General features: G+C 50.3%; 1 protein-coding gene across 1 annotated transcript in view; it reads left to right on the top strand.

Annotated features, from left to right (window-relative positions):
* Window positions 1-27,480, top strand: part of LOC144669938 (stereocilin) — an 83,085-nt gene that overhangs the window by 35,760 nt on the left and 19,845 nt on the right. The window contains exons 12-19 of the mRNA XM_078532221.1: window positions 1,303-1,485; window positions 4,522-4,560; window positions 6,484-6,651; window positions 10,372-10,515; window positions 11,061-11,119; window positions 11,720-11,843; window positions 13,480-13,571; window positions 15,001-15,136. Coding sequence (XP_078388347.1) covers window positions 1,303-1,485; window positions 4,522-4,560; window positions 6,484-6,651; window positions 10,372-10,515; window positions 11,061-11,119; window positions 11,720-11,843; window positions 13,480-13,571; window positions 15,001-15,136 — 945 coding nt within the window. The remainder of the gene's footprint in view (window positions 1-1,302; window positions 1,486-4,521; window positions 4,561-6,483; window positions 6,652-10,371; window positions 10,516-11,060; window positions 11,120-11,719; window positions 11,844-13,479; window positions 13,572-15,000; window positions 15,137-27,480) is intronic.

The raw sequence follows: 27,480 nt of genomic DNA, 5'->3' as shown, positions 1-27,480 counted from the left end.
AACGACAGAACGATCGATATTAATGGAGGGGTGAGTTCTCCAGAATCCTATTGATTGGCAGCTACAAGATCGCAATGTCTTTATTCCTGACTAGGTCACATCATTTAGGTCAATGAGTTTTTAGTTAATACTTGGTCTGTACAACCTCCCTGGCCTGGTTTTGATTAACCCTTTGAAACCTTTCTCCGGGGGGGGGATTACATGATCTGCAGAGGCAGGAGGGAAGGTGACTGGTCCCAATCCAGCCATCACAAGTGAGTCAGTCTTGTAGGGCCAGCTGGTCTATTCCTGCCCATTGACGTTGTATATCTCTACATTTTAAACATATTTTTAGTTCAGTATCAACATAAGCTATTCAATACTCAGGTATTGCATGGTTTATAGTTGTTAATTGTACATCAATTGTGTTTAATTATATGCAGGTAGAGAGGTTAATTGGGGCTTCCCTTGAGCAGATATGCAGAAACCTGCTGAAACTGGGGTGTGGTTGAGTTAGGAGGTTTATGCTTGTAATATTTCACTCTGCAAATAAATGTAGGACTGAGTAAAGATTGGCTCCAGTATCATCCTTCACCAAATGCTTTCAGGAAGAGAACAATAGTCAGGGTGAAGTTCCTTCTCATTTCTCCTCACCCCAAAACGCAACCGCAAGAGAAAGTATTCCCTCTGGAGGGGAGTCCAGAACAAGGTGGCATTGCCTTAAACTTAGGACTAGACCATTCAGGGATGATGCTAGGAAGCATTTCTTCACATAAAATGGAAATATGAAACTCTCATCAAAGAATCTGTTGAGGCTGGGGAGGGGGGCAATTGAAAATTTCAAAACTGAGATAGATGTTTTTGCTAAGTCCTGGGAACCAGGGCAGTAGATGGAGTTAAGATACAGATCAGCCATGACCTAATTGAATGGAGAATGGGCTGAAGGGGCTGAATGGCCTTCCCCTGTCCCTATAACCTTCTCAACAGCTCCATGTACAATAATACTCGTCCCCTTCCAGTTCCCACACTAGTTTCTTGCACAACCTCCTCATGTGTGAATTCTCAGGAACTGTCAAGTAGAGAATTCAGACCCAGATCTTTGTGGTGAAAGTGTGTTGAAACCGCGTATGTCCTTTTATATCTTCATAAAGGCACCGTCAAAAAATGGCAGGTTGTGCCTTGTGCTCACTGAGCTCATTGTGTGACTAAAGTAGGCCATGAGTGGAGCCAGGCAGCGAAATCCACGATGGAAGCGTCAGATGGAGTGGGACAAGTGGACGGAATGGCCATTTTTCACATTGCGCATCTTCATTTTGTGATTAGGTTGCACATCTTTTGGCAACTCACCTCAGGAGACAGAACACGAGTGCCTTCACACCCCGGAATCTGGAGGCTCTTGCTGGACTCCTGCCAGTGCTTGGTGTCAGCTTTCTGCAAAACCTCCCGGCTCACCAGAGGTCAATACTTATCTCCAGCATCGACTCGGTGCCATTTTCTACCGCACAGGTAGGTCCAAGTGTGGACAATGTGTAGATCAGAGGAAGGTGGCTGCAATTGGCAAGGGGACAGTCGCAGGGAGAAAGGAGTCATTGATAGCCACTCGAATACTTTTTGCTGTGCAGTCACTGCTATAAGGTAGAGAAACGTGGAGGTATATCTGTCCGCATTCTGCTCCCACAATGTTTGTCGATGTTGGTTAAGCAATAAATATTGGCCTGGACACGAGGGAGAATTTCCTGCTCTTGTTTGAAATAACGCCATAGCTCCTTTTCCACCCACCTGAGAGGGGAGGCTGGGGCCTCAGTTTAACACCCCATCAAAAAGATGGCACCAGGAGTTTCAGCCTGGGTTACGTGACCAATCACCCGGAGTGAGACTTGAACCTATGATCCTTGACTCAGAGGTGAGAGTGCTACCAACTGAGTCACGGCTGACACTTGTGCAGAGATCCCTCCCTATGAAGCAGTTGTTGAGGATACTGCAATATGGGGGTGCTTATCCATAATGGCTGGAAAGTTAATCCCTGGTCAGTGCTGAGTCCTTGTTCCTTACTGCTCTGTCTGTGCGTGTGTCTGTCTGTCTGTGCGTGTGTCTGTCTGTGCGTGTGTCTGTCTGTGCGTGTCTGTCTGTGCGTGTCTGTCTGTGCGTGTGTCTGTCTGTGCGTGTGTCTGTCTGTGCGTGTGTCTGTCTGTGTGTGTCTGTCTGTGCGTGTGTCTGTCTGTCTGTGTGTCTGTCTGTCTGTGCGTGTGTCTGTCTGTGTTTTTAAAAATTCATTGACGGGATGTGGGCTTCGCTGGCTGGGCCAGCATTTATTGCCCATTCCTAGTTGCCCTTGAGAAGGTGGTGGTGAGCTGCCTTCTTGAACCGCTGCAGTCCCTATGGTGTAGGTGCACCCACAGTGCTGTTAGGGAGGGAGTTCCTGGATTTTGACCCAATGACAGTGAAGGAACGGTGATATATTTCCAAGTCAGGATGGTGAGTGACTTGGAGGGGAACTTCCAGGTGGTGGTGTTCCCATCTATCTGCTGCCCTTGTCCTTCTAGATGGTAGTGGTCATGGGTTTGGAAGGTGCTGCCTAAGGAGCCTTGGTGAATTCCTGCAGTGCATCTTGTAGATGGTACACACTGCTGCATCTGTGCATCGGTGGTGGAGGGAGTGAATGTTTGTGGATGTGGTGCCAATCAAGCGGGCTGCTTTGTCCTGGATGGTGTCAAGCTTCTTGAGTGTTGTTGGAGCTGCACTCATCCAAGCAAATGGGGAGTATTCCATCACACTCCTGACTTGTGTCCTGTAGATGGTGGACAGGCTTTGGGGAGTCAAGAGTTGAGTTACTTGCCGCAAGATTCCTAGCCTCAGACCTACTTTTGTAGCCACAGTATTTATATGGCTAGTCCAGTTCAGTTTCTGACCAATGCTAACCTCAGGATGTTGATAGTGGGGGATTCAATGATGGTAATGCCATTGAATGTCAAGGGGCAATGATTAGATTCTCTCTTGTTGGAGATGGTCATTGCCTGACACTAGTGTGGCACTAATGTTACTTGCCACTTGTCAGCCCAGCCTGGATATTGTCCAGGTCTTGCTACATTTGGACATGGGCTGCTTCAGTATCTGAGGAGCCATGATTGGTGCTGAACATGGTGCAATCATCAGTGAACACCCCCACTTCTGTTCTTATGATGGAAGGAAGGTCATTGATGAATCAGCTGAAGATGGTTGGGCCTAGGACACTATCCTGAGGAACTCCTGCAGTGATATTCTGGAACTGAGGCGATTGACCTCCAACAACCACAACCATCTTCCTTTGTACTAGGTATGAGTCCAACCAGCAGAGAATTTTCCCCCTGATTCCCATGGATTCCAGTTGTGCTAGGGCTCCTTGATGCCACACTCGGTCAAATGTTGCCTTGATGCCAAGGGCAGTCACTCTCACCTCACCTCGGGAGTTCAGCTCTTTTGTCCATGTTTGAACCAAGGCTGTAATGAGGTCAGGAGCTGAGTGGCCCTGGCGGAACCCAAACTGGGCGTCAGTGAGCAGGTTATTGCTAAGCATGTGCTGCTTGACAACACTGTTGATGACCCTTCCATTGCTTTACTGATGATCGAGAGTAGACTGATGGGGCAGTAACTGGCCGGGTTGGATTTGTCCTCCTTTTGGGTACAGGACATACCTGAACAATTTTCCACATTTTGTTTGCGTGTGTGTAGAAGATGGGGTTGTGATGATGTAATGTGGGTGTTGCGATGACATAATGTGGATGTTGTGATGATGTAATGTGGATGTTGCAATGATGTAATGTGGATGTTGCGATTATGTAATGTGGATGTTGTGATGATGTAATGTGGATGTTGCGATGACGTAATGTGGATGTTGTGATGATGTAATGTGGATGTTGTGATGATGTAATGTGGATGTTGTGATGATGTAATGTGGGTGTTGCGATGATGTGATGTGGATGTTGCGATGATGTAATGTAGATGTTGCGATTATGTAATGTGGATGCTGTGATGGTGTAATGTGGATGTTGCGATGATGTAATGTGGATGTTGCGATGATGTAATGTGGATGTTGTGATGATGTAATGTGGATGTTGTGATGATGTAATGTGGATGTTGCGATGATGTAATGTGGATGTTGTGATGATGTAATGTGGATGTTGTGATGATGTAATGTGGATGTTGTGATGATGTAATGTGGATGTTGTGATGATGTAATGTGGATGTTGTGATGATGTAATGTGGATGTTGTGATGATGTAATGTGGATGTTGTGATGATGTAATGTGGTGGTGAAATAGGGAGATTGGCAAAAATTACAATCCAGCCTCTCCCATGAGCAATGGTGACCTGGCTGAGGGGCTGCAATGAGTGTGGAATCAGACCCAATAACGGTTGCCACCCTCAGGGGAGCGAGGAGAGGAAAGGCTAGACGATGGGCAGCTAAATATGACAGAGAGCTATCTAAATACTGACTGAAAAATGTAAAGTTGTAATGGATGGTTAGAAACACAAACTTTAACATTTTTTTGTTTACATTTTAAAGGTTCATCAACTTGTGTCTGAGATAATCCAGGATCGTAATGTAAGTATTTATATCAATTTTCCATCAAACATTCCCAGGACAGGTACAGCACGGGGTTAGATACAGAGTAAAGCTCCCTCTACACTGTCTCCATCAAACACTCCCAGGACAGGTACAGCACAGGGTTAGATACAGAGTAAAGCTCCCTCTGCACTGTCCCCATCAAACACTCCCAGGACAGGTACAACACGGGGTTAGATACAGAGTAAAACTCCCTCTACACTGTCCCCATCAAACACTCCCAGGACAGGTACAGCACGGGGTTAGATACAGAGTAAAACTCCCTCTACACTGTCCCCATCAAACACTCCCAGGACAGGTACAGCACAGGGTTAGATACAGAGTAAAGCTCCCTCTGCACTGTCCCCATCAAACACTCCCAGGACAGGTACAACACGGGGTTAGATACAGAGTAAAACTCCCTCTACACTGTCCCCATCAAACACTCCCAGGACAGGTACAGCACGGGGTTAGATACAGAGTAAAACTCCCTCTACACTGTCCCCATCAAACACTCCCAGGACAGGTACAACACGGGGTTAGATACAGAGTAAAACTCCCTCTACACTGTCCCCATCAAACACTCCCAGGACAGGTACAACACGGGGTTAGATACAGAGTAAAGCTCCCTCTACATTGTCCCCATCAAACACTCACAGGACAGGTACAGCACGGGGTTAGATACAGAGTAAAGCTCCCTCTACACTGTCCCCATCAAACACTCCCAGGACAGGTACAGCACGGGGTTAGATACAGAGTAAAGCTCCCTCTACACTGTCCCCATCAAACACTCCCAGGACAGGTACAACACGGGGTTAGATACAGAGTAAAGCTCCCTCTACACTGTCCCCATCAAACACTCCCTGGGCAGGTACAGCACGGGGTTAGATACAGAGTAAAGCTCCCTCTACACTGTCCCCATCAAACACTCCCAGGACAGGTAGAGCACGGGGTTAGATACAGAGTAAAGCTCCCTCTACACTGTCCGCATCAAACACTCCCAGGACAGGTACAGCACGGGGTTAGATACAGAGTAAAGCTCCCTCTACACTGTCCCCATCAAACACTCCCAGGGCACGTACAGCACGGGGTTAGATACAGAGTAAAGCTCCCTCTATACTGTCCCCATCAAACACTCCCAGGACAGCTACAGCACGGGGTTAGTTACAGAGTAAAGCTCCCTCTACACTGTCTCCATCAAACACTCCCAGGACAGGTACAGCACGGGGTTAGATACAGAGTAAAGCTCCCTCTACACTGTCCCCATCAAACACTCCCAGGGCAGGTACAGCACGGGGTAAGATACAGAGTAAAGCTCCCTCTACACTGTCCCCATCAAACACTCCCAGGACAGGTACAGCACGGGGTTAGATACAGAGTAAAGCTCCCTCTACACTGTCTCCATCAAACACTCCCAGGACAGGTACAGCACGGGGTTAGATACAGAGTAAAGCTCCCTCTACACTGTCCCCATCAAACACTCCCAGGACAGGTACAGCACGGGGTTAGATACAGAGTAAAGCTCCCTCTACACTGTCCCCATCAAACATTCTCAGGCTGAAGATAATTAAGCCAGGATATACAGAGATAATTCAATCCTCATTGAAGATCACACAATCTGGGTATCTTTTTCTAAGCTATTGATTTTATGTTATTTTTAGTTAAATAGGAAAACTAACAACAATTTGGAATGAGACAATTAGAGATTCTCTAGGACCGTGTGTTCAGGAGGTGTTACACTATCACCAGACTGAAGGCTGCAAACACACAGTTACATGGGAATTCTCATTATTAATGTGGAAAGGGATTTATATGGAAAAACCTTGCAAAACTATGACCAAAGCACAATGGCAGATAGTAAATATGTATTTCAATATGTTGGCGATCATTTGAATAATATTTGTATCTTTTGAATGTTTCTAGATAACTGCGGAGATAATTTGTCGCTTTGCTCGTTTCCTCCCCGGCTTCAGTCCCTCAGTCCTGAGGAGTGTCCCTGCCTCCGCTGTAGCCAGCGCGTGCCCGTGTTTCACCCCAGTCCTGTCGCAGCTCTCCCGAACCCAGAAGGCTGTAGTACTGGAAGCTCTCCGGGTAGGAGTCAGCGCAAGCCTGCTTTCTGTCTCCGTCTTTGACTCAATCACCCTCTTTGTTTGCTGGTCGAGGTTCGGTAGCCGAGTGTTATTGGATGGGGCGTTACCTCTTTACGTTTACTGACTATTCTTCACCCGCCGAGCTATGGGCCTTACCAACAGAGAATAGATAAGCAGTATATTATTTAATGAAGAGAGATTGCACAACTTGGTGGTACAGAGGGATCTGGGTGTCCTGGTACATGAATCAGAAAGTTAGTATGCAGGTACAGTAAGTAATTAGGAAGGCAAGTGGAATGTTGGTGTTTATTGCAAGAGGAATGAAATATAAATGTAGGGAAGTTTTGCTACAACTGTACAAGGCCTCGGTGAGACCACATCTGGAGTACTGTGTACAGTTTTAGTCTCCTTTTTTTGAAAAAAAGAGTATAATTGTGATAGAAATAGTTCAGAAAAGGTTCACTAGACTCATTCCTGGAACGAGGGGCTGATCCTATGAGGGAAGGTTGGACAGGTTGGGCCTGTACCTACACCCATTGGAGATGAGAAGAATGAGAGGTGAATTTATTGAAACATATAAGATCCTGAGGGGACTGGATAGGGCGGATACCAGGAGGATGCTTCCACTTGTGGGAGAGACTAGAACCTGAGGACACAGTTTAAGAATAAGAGGTCACCTTTTTAAGATGGAGATGAGGAGAATTTTTTTCTCTCAAAGGGTCATTAGTCTGTGGAATTCTCTCCCCCAGAAAGCAGTGGAGGCTGGGTCATTGAATTTATTCAAGGCAGAGTTAGATAGATTTTTGATAGACAAGGGAGTCCAGGGTTATGGTTGGGGGGGTAGCGCAGACAGGAAAGTGGCCACAATCAGAGCAGCCATGATCTTATTTAACAGTGAGCAAGCTTGATGGGCTGAATGGCCTACTCTGCTCCTAAGTTCGAGGTTCCTGTGTAATAAGATCTCTACGTTATCTAAGTCAACATCTGCAACTTCTGATGCTCGTAGCATCAGATTCTCCATTACTGCACATATCACATTCCCCCTGGCTCTGGATCAGCGCTTCCCCCTGGCTCTGGATCAGCGCTTCCCCCTGGCTCTGGATCGGTGCTCCCACTGACACTGGATTGGCGCTCCCACTGACACTGGATCGGCGCTCCCACTGGCTCTGGATCGGCGCTCCCCCTGGCTCTGGATTGGCGCTCCCACTGACACTGGATCGGCGCTCCCACTGACACTGGATCGGCGCTCCCACTGACACTGGATCGGCGCTCCCACTGACACTGGATCGGCGCTCCCACTGACACTGGATTGGTGCTCCTACTGACACTGGATCGGCGCTCCCACTGACATTGGATCGGCGCTCCCACTGACACTGGATCGGTGCTCCTACTGACACTGGATCGGCGCTCCCACTGACATTGGATCGGATCTCCCACTGGCTCTGGATCGGCGCTCCCACTGACATTGGATCAGCGCTCCCCCTGACACTGGATCGGCGCTCCCACTGACACTGGATCGGTGCTCCTACTGACACTGGATCGGCGCTCCCACTGACATTGGATCGGCGCTCCCACTGACACTGGATCGGTGCTCCTACTGACACTGGATCGGCACTCCCACTGACATTGGATCGGATCTCCCACTGGCTCTGGATCGGCGCTCCCACTGGCTCTGGATCGGCGCTCCCACTGGCTCTGGATCGGCGCTCCCACTGACACTGGATTGACACTCCCACTGACACTGGATCAGCACTCCTACTGACACTGGATCAGCGCTCCCACTGACACGGGATTGACACTCCCACGGACACTGGATCGGTGCTCCCACTGATACTGGATCGGCACTCCCACTGACACGGGATTGACACTCCCACGGACACTGGATCGGCGCTCCTACTGACACTGGATCGGCGCTCCCACTGACACTGGATTGGCACTCCCACTGGCTCTGGATCGGCGCTCCCTCTGGCTCTGGATCGGTGCACCCCCTCCTCTGGATCGCCACTCCCATGACACTGGAACTCAGTTCCCTTTGACCCTGGATTGTCCCCGGCACTGATCGCCGTTGCTCTCCTCCCGGAACTGGATTGCTGACCCCCACCCCCCGCCCAGCCGCTGACAATGGATCACTGCTCGTTCTCTGTTATAATTGTTGAGGATTTCAGTTCCATATTTCAAATATCATTTCATAGGATACATAAACTACTAGCAATAGAATTTACATTAACCAGAAACAGAATAAGGACATACAATCCTGAGCATCACTGTCACTGGGTCAAAACCCTGGAACTCCCTCCCTAACAGCACAGTGGGTGTACCTACACCACATGGCCTGCAGCGGTTCAAGAAGGCAGCTCACCACCCCCTTCTCAAGGGCAATTAGGGATGGGCAATAAATGCCGGCCCAGCCAGAGAAGCCCACATCTCATGAATGAATAAAAACAAATATATATATGTAATATATTATACAGATGTGATATTAAGGAGTGTGAGCTCACCCACTTTGGATATGTGATGTGAACAGAAGGGGAGAGTTTGGGAAAGGAAGAATTGCAAGGAAACTATTGGAAAAATGTACATAACGAACACCCAAAATGGCATGGGTGGACAATGTCCAAACATAGACTGGCCCCTCTATGGGAGAGTGAGGGGACTGGCCCCTCTATGGGAGAGTGAGGGGACTGGCCCTCTATGGGAGAGTGAGGGGACTGGCCCTCTATGGGAGAGTGAGGGGACTGGCCCTCTATGGGAGAGTGAGGGGACTGGCCCCTCTATGGGAGAATGAGGGGACTGGCCCTCTATGGGAGAATGAGGGGACTGGCCCTCTATGGGAGAGTGAGGGGACTGGCCCTCTATGGGAGAGTGAGGGGACTGGCCCTCTATGGGAGAGTGAGGGGGCTGGCCCTCTATGGGAGAGTGAGGGGACTGGACCCTCTATGGGAGAGTGAGGGGACTGGACCCTCTATGGGAGAGTGAGGGGACTGGACCCTCTATGGGAGAGTGAGGGGACTGGCCCTCTATGGGAGAGTGAGGGGACTGGCCCTCTATGGGAGAGTGAGGGGACTGGACCCTCTATGGGAGAGTGAGGGGACTGGACCCTCTATGGGAGAGTGAGGGGACTGGCCCCTCTATGGGAGAGTGAGGGGACTGGCCCTCTACGGGAGAGTGAGGGGACTGGCCCTCTGTGGGAGAGTGAGGGGACTGGCCCTCTATGGGAGAGACAGTGAGGACAGTGGAGAATAAGGATCAGTGGATGAAGATTGTTTGTAGTGTGGCCAACCCTCAGAATAAGGATGGATGAAAGACAAGACAAGATTATAAATATATATTTCTCTTATGTCCAACCTCCCCAGCACTCAGAACATATTTCAAAATAAACAATGGTAAAATTTAAGTGAACAGATTTTCACGTCATACTAGCTTTCATTGGTGTAGTAAAAGACTGTTGTTAATGTAGTAGGCCCTATAAATCTAATAGAGGACTTTCAAGACCCCTGTGAATGCTGGGATAGCTCTGCTTCCATTGCCGTCTCTGACTTCCCAGCTCAGCAGACTGTGAAGAGAGCTAGAGATGTACTGGAAAAGACATGAGAGTAGAGGGAAGCGGATGCCACAGGTGCATGCCTCATGAATACCTCGCACCATGGGTTTTCCGACCATATTGCCAGCAAGAACAGACTGCCTGCTTATTTTAACAAAAATGTTTGCCCTTTATTTCCAGACTGTGAGAAGTGATGATGGGCGGTGGTTTGCCCAGTTTGGCTGCCTGGTTCCATTTATCCCTCTGAAGGACCTGGTGTTTGATGCTGAATCTTTTCTGAGAAACCGCAGCCTCTTTAGCAGCTGGAAGTGGTCACCACAGCAGGTCAGTGAGTCTGACAGCTTCTGTATAACCTTCCTCATTCCCTTTGAGAGAGGGGGAGATTCTTCCTGTAGGTCCTGCGCTGTCCCGTGGTTTCCCTCGTTCAGTGCTGTGCACCAATAATGGAAGAATGCCAATTATTTATCTATCATGTTTGCATTTGAATCTTATTTTTGCTTTCTCCCCATTCTATTTCGTTCCGCTCCCCCCCACCACACAGGATGGTGAATTTAGCAACTGAGGCACTAAGAGAGTTATCCCATCATTAATCTCTCAGAGATCGTTATTACAGTGGAGTTAGGCAGAGCAAGTGTGGTCTCCAGGTCTAATTAGATGGATGGAGAGGAATTTTATTGACCTTTTCCCTGATTGACTGGGATTTCTAAACCTCTCTTGTTTAATCTCTCCCTGGAGGTTCCATGGTTGTTAGATGGGATGGCCGGTGTCTTTACTGTGCCCCGTGATTATTGTGTCAGACTGGGTTAATGGATCTTTTCCTGTCGGTCATTGTTCAGAATGAACAGCTGTCATATTTTTCTTTATTTCAGGCCCAGTTTATATTCAAGAAGATTCAAGCAAGTTCAAATACAACAGAGCATTCCATTCTGTGAGTAGAGCTGACTGTGAACATTCGTGAGAAGGATTTTATAATATTTGCTCATTTTCTGCAACCTTACCCCATCACGCAAAGCGTTCAGGGTGAGCGGGGTCAGAGAGGGTGCATTTTGCTCTCACAGAGCTGTGGTCACTTTTAGCTCTGAGGTTTGATGTCATGCCTGAAAGATAGCACCTCTGACAGTGCTGTACACCCTCGGTGGTGTTAGCATGGATTTTGTACTCTCTGGAGCGGGACTCGAACCCAAAACTCAGGCGAGATTGCTACCCGCTTGTTCTGTTTTGGAGGGAGCAAGACTTTGTCACAGAAACATTGTCTGCCGTTGAGTGCTCAACTTTCCTGGGGGTTGCTAACATAGAAACATAGAAAATAGGAACAGGAGTAGGCCATTCGGCCCTTCGAGCCTGCTCTGCCATTCATTATGATCATGGCTGATCATCCAACGCAATAGCCTGTTCCCACTTTCTCCCCCATACCCTTTGATCCCTTTCGCCCCAAGAGCTACATCTAACTCCTTCTTGAAAACACACAATGTTTTGTTAATCGGGACTCTAATTTAATGCTGCTTTTCCCTTCCTCACTTGTTCTTAGATCTTTGGGAAACGTGGCCTGGGGTGCAGACTGTGGAACTCTCCAGAAACAAGGCCTCGATTCGGAATTCCTGGAGCTGGTCCGTTTTCTCAGTGAGATGCCCAGCGGAATCAGGCAATCCCTGGTACAATTAAAACCTCCGCTTCACGCCTCGCCATTGTTACCCATTCACGTTACTGTCCCATCATAGAGGCATTGAGCTCTCCCTATTGGTTCAGTGGGTTATTAGATGCTGAGCCAAAAACCTGGGTTTTTGTCCCAATGTTTGCCTTTGAGACATTTCCAGTCAAACCCAGGCCATCAAAGTCGAGATAAATGCGCGTGTTTACACACTCACGGCTTGTCCCATTTCAATTTCATGGGGCCTGCAGGAGGACACAAGAAATAGGAGCAGGAGTAGACCATTCGGCCCATCGAGCCTGGCTCTGCCATTCAATACGATCATGGCCGATCTTGGGCTTCAACTCCGCTTTCCTGCCCATTCACCATGTCCCTTGATTCCCTGAGAGACCAAAAATCTGCCTATCCCAGTGTTAAATGTATTCAGTGATGGAGCATCCACAGCCCTCTGGGGTAGAGAATTCCGAACATTCGCAACCCTTTGAGTGGAAGTAACTTCCCCTCATCTCAGCCCTAAATGCTCTCTGGCCCCTTATCCTGAGACAGTGCCCCCGTGTTTTTAGATTCCCCTGGCCAGCAGGAACAATCTCTCAGCATCCACCCTGTCAAACCCCTTCAGAATGTTGTAGGTTTCAATGAGATCACCGCTCATTGTTGTAAACTCCGGAGAACATAGACCCAATTTGCTCAGCCTCTCATCAGAGGACGACCCCCTCAGGGACCAATCTAGTGAACCTTCACTGTACAGCCCCCAATGCAAGGATATCCTTCCTTTTAATATGGCGACCAAAACCGTACACAGTACCCCAGATTCTATCACTGTGGAAAGGCCGGAGAAGTTGGGGTTGTTTTCTATGGGACAGAGAAGGTTAATAGGTGTTCAAAATGCTTTATTTATAAATCAAATTATGTAAGGGTGTTAATCGAGTACATAGAGAGAAACTGTTTCCAATGGCCAGAGAGTCAGTAACCAGAGGACACAGATTTAAGATAATTGGCCAAAATAAAAGCAGGAATAATGAGGATTTTTAATGCAGCCAGTTGTTGTGATATTGGAACCCGCTGCCTGAAAGCGGAAGCAGATTAAATAGCTACTTTCAAAAGGGAATTGGATAAATACATGATAAGGGAACATTTACTGGGCCGTGGGGAAAGAGCAGGTGAGTGGAACTAATTGGTGGACAAGGTACAATGGTTTGGAGTCTCACCTAAAAGGCAACACCTCTGACAGTGCTGCATTCCCTCTGTACTGCACTGGAGTGTCAGCCTGGATTCCATGCTCAAGATCCGAAGGGGAGACTTGAACCCACAACCTTCTGGCTGAGAGACAAAAGTGCTGGTTACAGAGCCATGGCCGGCACTCCATATTAGATGGTAAATTTCAAAAGGTGCACCTCACGCGTGGTGATTGGCTGTATCAAGCGCCTGGTCAAAAAAAGAGAAGATATTACTGCAGCCTGAGGTGTAAGGAACCAGCAACATTCTCCTTCAGAATGGTCTTACAATGGGCAGCCCAGCAACCTGGTGCAGCTCCCAATGAGGTCTGTCACTTCCTCCCTGTCTCCAAGTGGGATTTCCGACCATCCCTCTTTCCTTGTTGTGTCCCTTTTTAACCAAACAGTGTGCTTTATTTTTTCCAGCGAAAGTGCATCATCAAAGAGCTTGGCCGCAGGCCGGGAATATTACGGGATGATGTCCTCTTGATGGGACCAGAGATGGTGGCCAATTTACCGTGAGTGTCTGTGCATTTTACCCTCACCCCCACCCCCCGCCGACACCCTTTACATCTCCGCCCATTTTCATTTTCATCTCGATGACCTTTCACACCCACACTGACACTGGCTCTGAGCTCCCCAGTGTAACCTACGCTCCCTTTAACCTTTCCTCCCTCAAACGCACCCCCCTCCCCTCCCATCACATGCCGATCAAACTCTCTCTCTCAAATGCTGCATTTGAATCAGTATCAATAGTCTCTTGTACTAAAGTGTTTACATTCTGACAACCCTGTTTAGTGTGGGAGAGAAAACAAATTCCTTTGAACCTCCTCCTCTATATTTCTTGCTATGTTGAATTCAGTCCCTGCCACAGCCTGTGGTAAAGGAGATGCCATCTCTCCAGTTTACTTTGTGAAGGGTGGTTAAAGAGCTCACCACAAGGCAATAGATACAGCCTCGGGGTCAAGATCGGGCAATCGGCGCTGATTTAATGGCATCAATTCAGACCTTCCATCTCCAACCCTCCCCTGCCTCATTCACCCCCGAGGGTGGGGGTGGGGTCACAGGCCCTCTGTCTCCCTCCTGAGTCTGAGGACCTGTCTAATTTACTAAAGCTTTATCCCATAGTGTGGGGAGCAGAAAAATAATACTTTGTTGGGGGGGAACAACTTGGGGGGTTGGGGTGGTGGGGGGTGCGGGCAGACACCTTCTAGAACTTTCTCAGCAACAGCGCGGAGGTACAAATATTTGACAAGTGAGATTACAAATAACTGGAAATAGCAGAGGTGAGAAAGCACGCCCATCAGTATCTGGAAAAGGAAAGTTAATCTCGCACGCTGGGTGTAAAAAAGACAGACTTGCATTTATATAGCGCCCTTCAGCATCTCAGGATGTCACATGATGCTTTACAGCCAATGAGGTGCTTTCTGAAGTGTATGCAATGTTGTAATGTAGGAAACGCGGCAGCCAATTTGCGCACAGCAAGATCCCACAAATAGCAATGTGATACTGACCAGATAATCTGTTTTTAGTGGTGTTGATTGAGGGGTAAACATTACCCAGCGCCAGGGCACTGGGATTAACTCCCCTGCTCCTCTTATAGTACCATTAGATCTTTTATGTCCACCTGAGAGTGCAGACAAGGCCTCCGTTTAACATCTCATCTGAAAGATGGCACCTCTGACAGTGCAGCCCTCCCTCAGTACTGCACTGGGAGTGTCAGACTAGGCCTCGAACCCTCAACCTTTCAACTCAGAGTCGAGCACACCAATCAGCTGAGCTGTGGACACGAGGAAACTTTGTGGGTGGAGAGTGACCCTGAAGACTCAAGTCAGGCTCAGGAGTGGGCAGCAGGTGATTGTTGCAAAGCTGGAGTGTACCCCGGGTGTACTGACTTACCCAGTTAGCCTCCAATCTCCAGTCAATGTTCTCTCTCTGTGCTTCCAGCTTGAAGATATTGAATAGCCTTTCCAATGACTCGGTGCGGGCCATCCTGGATCACGTGACACGACACGCTGCCTGTCTCTTGACATTGCTGCCCCATAAATGCAGCTTCCTGGCGGAAAAGGCTCTCCAGCTCCTGGTAAGTTCCTCTCTTCAGTTCCCTTCTCGAAAACTGCTTCAGCGACTCTTGGTTCCCCTTTCACACCCTCTCACTCACGGGAGGCACTGACAACTGCTGGAGTCCATTGGACAGCTCTTTCAAAGAGGCAGCACAGTCCCCATGGGCCAAATGGCCTCTTACTGTACTGCAAGATTCTATCATTTCCACAGGTGCTAACTGCCCTCCCCTATCTTGCTCTTCAGGGAAGACCCAGCTGGAGAACCAGCCAGGGACAGGATTACTGCTCTGACTGACTCAGGCTGCAAGTGAAAACAGCTCTGTATGTCAGGACTAGCAACACTGACCTGAAGAGCATGGATTTATAGCTAACAAGTCTAAATCAAGACCAGGAATTGGAAGCAATTAGATTTCTCATCGAGTGTTTCAAAAAACTGATTAATGTTTAGGCTCCGAATTCGTTCAGAAGGGAGGTGGACAGGGGGTTTTGCTTGGGAATGAGATTGGAAGTTGTAGTGGTGGGAGAGGAATCGGTCAAGTACTGCACAGGACTCGATGTGTGCTGTGCTGCTGATAACAGGAAGGAGGTTGGATGTTGCCTGTGGAGGTCAGTGAACCAGGGTTTGAACACTGGAGTGGTGAAGATTATTCTGAGTTTGGCTTGATTTCATTTGGGGAGCAACGGGTATTTGCCCAGAACTATACCTCAGGGAATTCAGTGTGTGGGTCAATCAGGGAGAGTGTAGGTGGGGCTGTGGGAGGGGATTAAATGGGTGGGTAGAGTCAGTGATAGGGGAGAGTGTACATGGGGCTGTGGGAGGGGATTAAATGGATGGGTAGAGTCAGCGATAGGGGAGGGTGTACATGGGGCTGTGGGAGGGGATTAAATGGGTGGGTAGGGTCAGTGATAGGGGAGAGTGTACGTGGGGCTGTGGGAGGGGATTAAATGGGTGGGTAGAGTCAGTGATAGGGGAGAGTGTACATGGGGCTGTGGGAGGGGATTTAATGGGTGGGTAGAGTCAGTGATAGGGGAGAGTGTACATGGGGCTGTGGGAGGGGATTTAATGGGTGGGTAGAGTCAGTGATAGGGGAGAGTGTACATGGGGCTGTGGGAGGGGATTTAATGGGTGGGTAGAGTCAGTATTATGACACAGCTGATGGTAAAGGCTGAGTTGTTAAGAATTTTGCTTCCTCCCTACCTTACACACTAAAACGACCCCGGGTAATATTTGGGTAGTTAAAATCCCATACTATTATTCTTACGCTTCTCTGAAATTTGATCCTCTATCACTCCCTGACTGTTGCCCCTTTTGTGTGTTTTACTTCTACCCATATGGCTTCATTTGATGGTGCTTCCAAGATGTCATCCCTCCTCACTGCTATAATTGATTCCTTGATCAACATTGAAACCCCTCCACCTCCTCTTCTATCCCCCTCTCTATCTCATCTGAATACCCTATAACCAGGAGTGTTGAGCTGCCAATCCTGCCCTTCTTTTAGCCAAGTCTCAGTCATGGCTATGATATCATACTCCCACGTGTCTATCTGTGCCCTCAGCTCGTCTGTCTTATTCCTCAGACTCCTTTCATTAAAATATATTCCATTTAGCCTTTGTTAAACTCACTTCTTTCTTATCGAGCCTATGTTTCCTTTGCCTTCCAGACTCACTCACTAGCGCTTTAACTTCTAATTTCATCTCAGCTTCTCTCCGCTCTGAACTACTTTTCAGGATCCCACTCCCCTGCCAACTTAGTTTAAATCCACCCCAACAGCAAGCAAATCCACCCCACCCCCCCCCTCCAAACCCCGCGAGGATGTTGGTCACGTTCCTGTTCAGATGTAACCCGTCCAACTTGTACAGGTCCCACTGCCCCCAGAAATGGTCCCAATGCCACAGGAATCTAAAGCCCTCCCTCCTGCACCATCTCTCCAGCCACGCATTCATCTGCTCTATCCTTCTGTTCCTATACACACTACTGCGTGGCACCGGGAGTAATCCAGAGATTACTACCTTTGATGTCCTGCTTTTCAGTTTACTACCTAGCTCCCTAAAGTCTGCTCGCAGGACCTCATTTCTCTTTCTTCCTATGTCATTAGTTCCAACATGGACCACAACCTCTGGCTGTTCACACTCCCCCTTTAGGATACCCTGCAGCTTTTCCGTGACATCCTTGACCCTGGCACCCAGGAGGCAACAGACCATCCTGGGGTCACGCCTACAGAAGTGCCTGTCTACTCCTCTCTCTAATGAATCCCCTACCACTATTGCCCTTCCACACTTCTTCTACCCCCCCAGCAGCTGGACCACCCACAGTGCCATGGCCTTGGCTCTGGTTGGCCTCCACAGAGGAACCGTCACTCTCACCGTTTTCCAAGGCTGATAAACGGTTTGTGAGCGAGATGCACTCGGGGAATTCCCTTACTTTTTTTTTTATTGTAAAAATATACTTTATTCATAAAAAATCTTCAATCACATTCAAAACCATTTCAAACAACATTACAAGGGTACAATCCAGGTTAAACTTTTACAAAATGTATCACCAGGTGCATCAGTACAAACAATATTACAATCATTTACAGCCTTTCATTTTGATCTGTACAGCCCGAGGGGCTCTAAACAGTTCCCAGTCTCTCGGTGCGCTGTGGTAGAAAGGTCTTAGACAGCGACCCTTCCCCATTGTGCCTTTGCGGCAGCTGCCCCAAGCTTTAGTGCGTCCCTCAGCACGTAGTCCTGGACTTTGGATTGTGCCAGTCCGCAACAATCGGTCGGGGACAACTCTTTGTGCTGGAAGACCAACAAGTTTCGGGCAGACCAAAGCACCTCTTTCACCGAGTTGATGATCCTCCAGCTGCAGTCGATGTTTGTCTCGGTGTGTGTCCCTGGGAACAGCCCGTAGAGCACAGAGTCCTGTGTCACAGAACTGCTCGGGATGAACCTCGACAGCAACCACTGCATCTCTCTCCAGACTTTCTTTGCAAAGGCACAATCCACAAGGAGGTGAACAACGGTCTCTTCCCCACCACAGCCACCTCGAGGGCATCGTGCAGAGGGGGTAAGACTCCTGGCGTGTAGGAAGGATCTGACGGGGAGGGCCTTTCTCACCACCAGCCAAGCTACGTCTTGGTGCTTGTTGGAAAGTTCTGGCGATGAGGCATTCTGCCAAATGACTTTGACAGTCTGCTCGGGGAACCATCCCACAGGGTCCACCCTCTCCTTATCCCTCAGGGCCTCTAGGACGTTACGTGCTGACCACTGCCTGATGGACTTGTGGTCAAAGGTGTTTTTCTGCATAAATTTTTCCACCAGGGACAGGTGGTTCGGCACGGTCCAACTACTTGGAGCGTTCCGCGGCAGCGTGGCCAGACCCATCCTTCGCAACACCGGGGACAGGTAGAACCTCAGCATGTAGTGACACTTGGTGTTTGCGTACTGAGGGTCTACGCACCGCTTGATGCAGCCACACACAAAGGTGGCCATCAGTATGAGGGCGATGTTGGGCACGTTTTTTCCCCCTTTATCTAGAGGCTTGTACATCGCGTCCCTGCAGACACGATCCATTTTCGACCTCCAGATAAAGCGGAAGATGGCTCGAGTGATCGCCATCGCGCAGGAGTGTGGAATGGGCCAGACCTGCGCCACGTACAGCAACAGCGAGAGTACCTCACACCTGATGACCAGGTTCTTACCCGCAATGGAGAGGGAGCGTCGCTCCCACATGCCCAGTTTCCTTTTCACCATAGCCACTCGCTCCTTCCAGTTTCTAACGCATGCCCCGGTCCCTCCGAACCATATCCCCAGCACCTTCAGGCCGTCAGCCCTGACAGCGAAGGGGACAAAGGATCGGTCAGCCCAGTTCCCAAAGAACATGGCCTCGCTCTTCCCACGATTTACCTTGGCTCCCGAGGCCAGTTCGAACTGGTCGCAGACGTGCATCAGTCTGCGCACCGACAGCGGATCCGAGCAGAAGACGGCGACGTCGTCCATGTACAGGGAGGCTTTTACCTGAGTGCCTCCACTGCCTGGGATCGTCACTCCTCTTATGCCCGGATCCTTCCTGATGGACTCGGCAAAGGGTTCTATGCAGCACACGAAAAGGACAGGCGAGAGAGGGCAGCCCTGCCTGACTCCAGATTTAATCGGAAAGCTATCTGTTTCCCACCCATTGATTGAGACTGCGCTACTGATGTTAGTGTAGAGCAGTTGGATCCAATTTCGAATTCCCTCCCCAAAGCCCATTTTGGAGAGCACATCCCCCATGTAGGTGTGCGATATTCTGTCAAAGGCCTTCTCCTGATCCAAGCTGATGAGGCAGGTATCCACACCCCTGTCCTGTACATAGGCAATCGTATCCCTGAGCAGCGCCAGGCTGTCAGAGATCTTCCTGCCTGGCACAGAGCAGGTCTGGTCAGGGTGAATCACCAATTCCAGAGCGGATTTGACCCGGTTGGCGATGACCTTGGACAGAATCTTATAGTCCACATTCAACAGTGAAATGGGTCGCCAATTTCTAATTTCCTCCCTTTCCCCCTTGTGCTTGTAGATGAGGGTGATGATGCCTTTCCTCATGGATTCTGACATGCTGCCGGCCAGGAGCATACTCTCGTACACTTCTAGCAGGTCTGGGCCGATCAAGTCCCACAGAGCCGAATACAACTCCGCCGGCAGGCCGTCGCTTCCGGGGGTTTTACTCTTCTCGAAGGACTCGAGGGCCTTAGTCAGTTCGTCAGGAGTTAGCGGTTTGTCTAGGCTCTCCCGCGTACTGTGGTCTAAGACCTCCGTGATAGAGGACAGGAAGGACTGGGAGGCCGTGCTGTCCGTGGGCTTCACGTCATACAGTCCGGCATAAAAGGATTTGCTGATCCTCAGAATGTCGGACCGTGATGACTTTACTGAGCCGTCTTCTTCCTTCAGGCTGCTGATCACAGAGCGCTCTCTGTGTACCTTTTGGAAGAAGAAACGTGAGCACGTCTCATCCTGCTCCACGGAGCGGACTCTGGAACGGAAGATGATCTTGGAGGCCTCCGAGGCAAAGTGCGAGGCTTGCTGGCCCTTCACCTCTTGGAGCTCCTCCTTGACATCGACCCCCATCGACCGCAGCCGGAGCAGATTCTGCATCTTTTCCTGGAGTCGGGACATTTCCCTCTGTTCCTTTCTAGCTTTCTGGGTGCCTTTGCGGATGAAAAACCTCTTGATGCTTCCCTTGATCACTTCCCACCAGTGTGTCAGGGACTCAAAGAGGGGTTTCACGGTTCTCCAACCTTTGTAATCCCTCTTGAGCTCCTCAATGTTCTCTGGGGTCAGCAGTTGCACATTTAGCTTCCATGCCCCCCTGCCCACCCTCAGGTCTTCCTCCAAGTGGCAGTCCGCCAGTAGGAGGCAGTGGTCAGAGAAGAACACCGGCTTGACGTCGGTGGATCTGACTGTGAATGCACGGGACACAAACAGGAAGTCTATCCTGGAACGAATGGACCCGTCTGGCCGCGACCAGGTGTATCTACGCTGCGCTCCGTCTGCAGGGTTGCTGAAGACGTCGTGCAGCTTGGCATCCTTAACTGTTTCCATCAGGGATCTGGACGTAGCGTCCAATCTGCTTCCGGCCCTGCCGGATCGTCCAGCCGCATCGATGATGCAGTTGAAGTCCCCGCCCAGAATGACCGGCCTGGAGGTCGCCAGCAGCAGTGGGAGCTGCTGAAAAACCTCCAGCCGCTCAGCCCCTTGTGCCGGGCCATACACGTTAATTAACCGGAGTGGAGCGTTCTTGTACATTACGTCTGCTACGAGGAGTCGCCCGCCCACCACCTCCTTGACCTCGGAGACGGTGAAGTTGCCTCCCCGCAGCAGAATACCCAGGCCGGAGGAACGAGAGTCGTTTCCGCCCGACCAGATCGATGGCCCGTGGGACCACCATCGTGACCATTGCCTGTAGGAGCTGAGGTGCGGTATCGCACACTCCTGCAGAAACAACAGGTCAGCTTTGACCTTGGCTAGGTAGTCCAAGGTCGCAACACATCGCGTAGTAGATTTAATGCTACGCACATTTATGGATACAATCTTTAAACCCATTTTAAAGCATTTATTCTCCTACCAAACCCACTGTCTCTGAGAGTCCCAGACCTTTAGTCTGCTCCTTCATACCCGTAGTGAGCTCAAATTCCTTCACTTTGGATGGGCTGAGGTAGATCTCCTTGGCCGTGTTCTGCTCCGGTGGCATCTGGAGGTTCACGTAGAGAGCGGGTTTTGAGATGACCTTTGCTGGAGAAGCTTCTCCAAAACTCACCCCCTCTGGGGTGTTGCTGTTCCCGGCTTCCTGGAGCTGGGGTGCGATGATTGCCTCACTGCTCCCAGATTCCAGGGGCTGTGGTGCACTGGCCTCCTCGGGTTGCAGGCAAAGTTGGGGTGCGCTGGTCTCCTTGTTGTCTCCAATTTTCTGGAGCTCGGGTGTCTCGTCCTCCAACGCCCTGGAGCTTTGCCGCCTCTTCTGTCGGTGCCGCTCTGGCACTTCATCATCCGAAGAGCTGCTGCCCTTGTCGTCCGTGTCGGATGGGAGACGCCTCTTGCCGCTTCTCTGGGAAACGCCTTTGCTTCTTCTTCGCTCCCTCTTACTTTTCTTGTTCTTCACCGTCCGCCACTCCCCCTGCTGCTTTTCCACTGCTGCCTCCTCCTCCATTGATTCGCTGTCCTGAGGACTGGGAGGTTCAGGAGGTAGTGCTGTTGATTGGCTCTCTGTTGCCTCAATCTCTTTCTCCACCTTGTCTCTCTCTGTGTCCTCCTTTGTCCCGTTGAGCTCCCTGGGGGCCTTGGTGGTTGGAGTGACACGGAACATTTCTTCTGCTTCCCCCTGGTTGGCTTTGGCTGCCTGTGCGTAAGTACGGCAGCGTTTGGGGCAGGTCCTGTAGAGGTGACTTGCCTCGCCACACAGGTTGCAGCACTTGGCCTGTTTGCAGTCTTTTGTCTGGTGCCCTTCCTGTTTGCAGATCTTGCAGAGGGAGGCGCTGCAGTTGGCCGCCACATGACCAGCCTTGCCGCATGAGCGACAATGCTTGGGTTGCCCAGCGTAGACCAGGTAGCCCCGGTTTCCCCCGATAGCGAAACTGGAGGGAGGGTGGAAAATGGCTCCCTTACCATCGGTCTTTAGCGTGACCTTAAACAGGCGTTTGCCTGTCCAGATCCCCAAGTCGTCTCGAATCTCGGTGCCGCTCCCCACCTTATCGAAGTACCTGGTGAGGAAGGTGACCACGTCGGCGACAGGGACGAAGGGGTTGTACACATGCACCATCACCTCACGTTCCCGTTGCAACGGCAGAGAAAAGTGCGGCTCCGCCGTCAGGATCTTCATCTCCGGCAGGTCTCTCTTCTCCTCGAACACCCTCAGGAGCCGGACGCAGTCTGCCACTCGCTTGAACGTGACGTCAAAATAACCACCTTTGCGGGAGTCGTGCAGGGTGAAGATCTCCGTAGCTTGGAAGCCGCACGCCTTCAACAGGATCCTCCTGGTGAAGAAGCCCCGATCCATAGGTGATCCTCCTTCGCTGTGGTTCACCGTGACTCGGACGGTGATAGGTAATCCACGGTATGGATTTGGATTGCGATTGGTTATCGCCCTTCCATCCCGACCTTGCCTTGGCAGGACCATGGTGTCGCCCCTGCAACACTTGATCTTAGCCAAAAGGCCGAGAAGCGATCTGACTTTTTTTTTTTGTAAAAATATACTTTATTCATAAAAAATCTTCAATCACATTCAAAACCATTTCAAAAACAACATTACAAGGGTACAATCCAGGTTAAACTTTTACAAAATGTATCACCAGGTGCATCAGTACAAACAATATTACAATCATTTACAGCCTTTCATTTTGATCTGTACAGCCCGAGGGGCTCTAAACAGTTCCCAGTCTCTCGGTGCGCTGTGGTAGAAAGGTCTTAGACAGCGACCCTTCCCCATTGCGCCTTGGCGGCAGCTGCCCCAAGCTTTAGTGCGTCCCTCAGCACGTAGTCCTGGACTTTGGATTGTGCCAGTCCGCAACAATCGGTCGGGGACAACTCTTTGTGCTGGAAGACCAACAAGTTTCGGGCAGACCAAAGCGCGTCTTTCACCGAGTTGATGATCCTCCAGCTGCAGTCGATGTTTGTCTCGGTGTGTGTCCCTGGGAACAGCCCGTAGAGCACAGAGTCCTGTGTCACAGAACTGCTCGGGATGAACCTCGACAGCAACCACTGCATCTCTCTCCAGACTTTCTTTGCAAAGGCACAATCCACAAGGAGGTGAACAACGGTCTCTTCCCCACCACAGCCACCTCGAGGGCAACGTGCAGAGGGGGTGAGACTCCTGGCGTGTAGGAAGGATCTGACGGGGAGGGCCTTTCTCACCACCAGCCAAGCTACGTCTTGGTGCTTGTTGGAAAGTTCTGGCGATGAGGCATTCTGCCAAATGACTTTGACAGTCTGCTCGGGGAACCATCCCACAGGGTCCACCCTCTCCTTTTCCCTCAGGGCCTCTAGGACGTTACGTGCTGACCACTGCCTGATGGACTTGTGGTCAAAGGTGTTTTTCTGCATAAATTTTTCCACCAGGGACAGGTGGTACGGCACGGTCCAACTACTTGGAGCGTTCCGCGGCAGCGTGGCCAGACCCATCCTTCGCAACACCGGGGACAGGTAGAACCTCAGCACGTAGTGACACTTGGTGTTTGCGTACTGAGGGTCTACGCACCGCTTGATGCAGCCACACACAAAGGTGGCCATCAGTATGAGGGCGATGTTGGGCACGTTTTTTCCCCCTTTATCTAGAGGCTTGTACATCGCGTCCCTGCAGACACGATCCATTTTCGACCTCCAGATAAAGCGGAAGATGGCTCGAGTGATCGCCATCGCGCAGGAGTGTGGAATGGGCCAGACCTGCGCCACGTACAGCAACAGCGAGAGTACCTCACACCTGATGACCAGGTTCTTACCCGCAATGGAGAGGGAGCGTCGCTCCCACATGCCCAGTTTCCTTTTCACCATAGCCACTCGCTCCTTCCAGTTTCTAACGCATGCCCCGGTCCCTCCGAACCATATCCCCAGCACCTTCAGGCCGTCAGCCCTGACAGTGAAGGGGACAAAGGATCGGTCAGCCCAGTTCCCAAAGAACATGGCCTCGCTCTTCCCACGATTTACCTTGGCTCCCGAGGCCAGTTCGAACTGGTCGCAGACGTGCATCAGTCTGCGTACCGACAGCGGATCCGAGCAGAAGACGGCGACGTCGTCCATGTACAGGGAGGCTTTTACCTGAGTGCCTCCACTGCCTGGGATCGTCACTCCTCTTATGCCCGGATCCTTCCTGATGGACTCGGCAAAGGGTTCTATGCAGCACACGAAAAGGACAGGCGAGAGAGGGCAGCCCTGCCTGACTCCAGATTTAATCGGAAAGCTATCTGTTTCCCACCCATTGATTGAGACTGCGCTACTGATGTTAGTGTAGAGCAGTTGGATCCAATTTCGAATTCCCTCCCCAAAGCCCATTTTGGAGAGCACATCCCCCATGTAGGTGTGCGATATTCTGTCAAAGGCCTTCTCCTGATCCAAGCTGATGAGGCAGGTATCCACACCCCTGTCCTGTACATAGGCAATCGTATCCCTGAGCAGCGCCAGGCTGTCAGAGATCTTCCTGCCTGGCACAGAGCAGGTCTGGTCAGGGTGAATCACCAATTCCAGAGCGGATTTGACCCGATTGGCGATGACCTTGGACAGAATCTTATAGTCCATATTCAACAGTGAAATGGGTCGCCAATTTCTAATTTCCTCCCTTTCCCCCTTGTGCTTGTAGATGAGGGTGATGATGCCTTTCCTCATGGATTCTGACATACTACCGGCCAGGAGCATACTCTCGTACACTCCTAGCAGGTCTGGGCCGATCAAGTCCCACAGAGCCGAATACAACTCCGCCGGCAAGCCGTCGCTTCCGGGGGTTTTACTCTTCTCGAAGGACTCGAGGGCCTTAGTCAGTTCATCAGGAGTTAGCGGTTTGTCTAGGCTCTCCCGCGTACTGTGGTCTAAGACCTCCGTGATAGAGGATAGGAAGGACTGGGAGGCCGTGCTGTCCGTGGGCTTCACGTCATACAGTCCGGCATAAAAGGATTTGCTGATCCTCAGAATGTCGGACCGTGATGACTTTACTGAGCCGTCTTCTTCCTTCAGGCTGCTGATCACAGAGCGCTCTCTGTGTACCTTTTGGAAGAAGAAGCGATCTGACTTTTGAGTTATCAGCAGTCACAGATTGCAACTCTTTCGAGTACAATCACAGTTCTTGGTTTCCAGGAGTGGGACATGAACCCACAACCCTCTGATTCAAAGGCAAGGGTGCTATGAACTGAGCCACAACTGACACCTCGTCAGAAGCGATCTGACTTTTTTTTTTTTTTGTAAAAATATACTTTATTCATAAAAATCTTCAATCACATTCAAAACCATTTCAAAAACAACATTACAAGGGTACAATCCAGGTTAAACTTTTACAAAATGTATCACCAGGTGCATCAGTACAAACAATATTACAGTCATTTACAGCCTTTCATTTTGATCTGTACAGCCCGAGGGGCTCTAAACAGTTCCCAGTCTCTCGGTGCGCTGTGGTAGAAAGGTCTTAGACAGCGACCCTTCCCCATTGCGCCTTTGCGGCAGCTGCCCCAAGCTTTAGTGCGTCCCTCAGCACGTAGTCCTGGACTTTGGATTGTGCCAGTCCGCAACAATCGGTCGGGGACAACTCTTTGTGCTGGAAGACCAACAAGTTTCGGGCAGACCAAAGCGCGTCTTTCACCGAGTTGATGATCCTCCAGCTGCAGTCGATGTTTGTCTCGGTGTGTGTCCCTGGGAACAGCCCGTAGAGCACAGAGTCCTGTGTCACAGAACTGCTCGGGATGAACCTCGACAGCAACCACTGCATCTCTCTCCAGACTTTCTTTGCAAAGGCACAATCCACAAGGAGGTGAACAACGGTCTCTTCCCCACCACAGCCACCTCGAGGGCATCGTGCAGAGGGGGTGAGACTCCTGGCGTGTAGGAAGGATCTGACGGGGAGGGCCTTTCTCACCACCAGCCAAGCTACGTCTTGGTGCTTGTTGGAAAGTTCTGGCGATGAGGCATTCTGCCAAATGACTTTGACAGTCTGCTCGGGGAACCATCCCACAGGGTCCACCCTCTCCTTATCCCTCAGGGCCTCTAGGACGTTACGTGCTGACCACTGCCTGATGGACTTGTGGTCAAAGGTGTTTTTCTGCATAAATTTTTCCACCAGGGACAGGTGGTACGGCACGGTCCAACTACTTGGAGCGTTCCGCGGCAGCGTGGCCAGACCCATCCTTCGCAACACCGGGGACAGGTAGAACCTCAGCACGTAGTGACACTTGGTGTTTGCGTACTGAGGGTCTACGCACCGCTTGATGCAGCCGCACACAAAGGTGGCCATCAGTATGAGGGCGATGTTGGGCACGTTTTTTCCCCCTTTATCTAGAGGCTTGTACATCGCGTCCCTGCAGACACGATCCATTTTCGACCTCCAGATAAAGCGGAAGATGGCTCGAGTGATCGCCATCGCGCAGGAGTGTGGAATGGGCCAGACCTGCGCCACGTACAGCAACAGCGAGAGTACCTCACACCTGATGACCAGGTTCTTACCCGCAATGGAGAGGGAGCGTCGCTCCCACATGCCCAGTTTCCTTTTCACCATAGCCACTCGCTCCTTCCAGTTTCTAACGCATGCCCCGGTCCCTCCGAACCATATCCCCAGCACCTTCAGGCCGTCAGCCCTGACAGTGAAGGGGACAAAGGATCGGTCAGCCCAGTTCCCAAAGAACATGGCCTCGCTCTTCCCACGATTTACCTTGGCTCCCGAGGCCAGTTCGAACTGGTCGCAGACGTGCATCAGTCTGCGCACCGACAGCGGATCCGAGCAGAAGACGGCGACGTCGTCCATGTACAGGGAGGCTTTTACCTGAGTGCCTCCACTGCCTGGACTTTTTTTTTTTTTTTTTTTTTGTAAAAATATACTTTATTCATAAAAATCTTCAATCACATTCAAAACCATTTCAAAAACAACATTACAAGGGTACAATCCAGGTTAAACTTTTACAAAATGTATCACCAGGTGCATCAGTACAAACAATATTACAGTCATTTACAGCCTTTCATTTTGATCTGTACAGCCCGAGGGGCTCTAAACAGTTCCCAGTCTCTCGGTGCGCTGTGGTAGAAAGGTCTTAGACAGCGACCCTTCCCCATTGCGCCTTTGCGGCAGCTGCCCCAAGCTTTAGTGCGTCCCTCAGCACGTAGTCCTGGACTTTGGATTGTGCCAGTCCGCAACAATCGGTCGGGGACAAATCTTTGTGCT

This window comes from Cetorhinus maximus, chromosome 30 (genome assembly GCF_964194155.1).
Source record: "Cetorhinus maximus chromosome 30, sCetMax3.hap1.1, whole genome shotgun sequence".
NCBI lineage: Eukaryota > Metazoa > Chordata > Chondrichthyes > Lamniformes > Cetorhinidae > Cetorhinus > Cetorhinus maximus.
The sequence above is the reverse complement of the archived record's forward strand: the minus strand, read 5'-3'. Positions and strand labels throughout refer to the sequence as shown.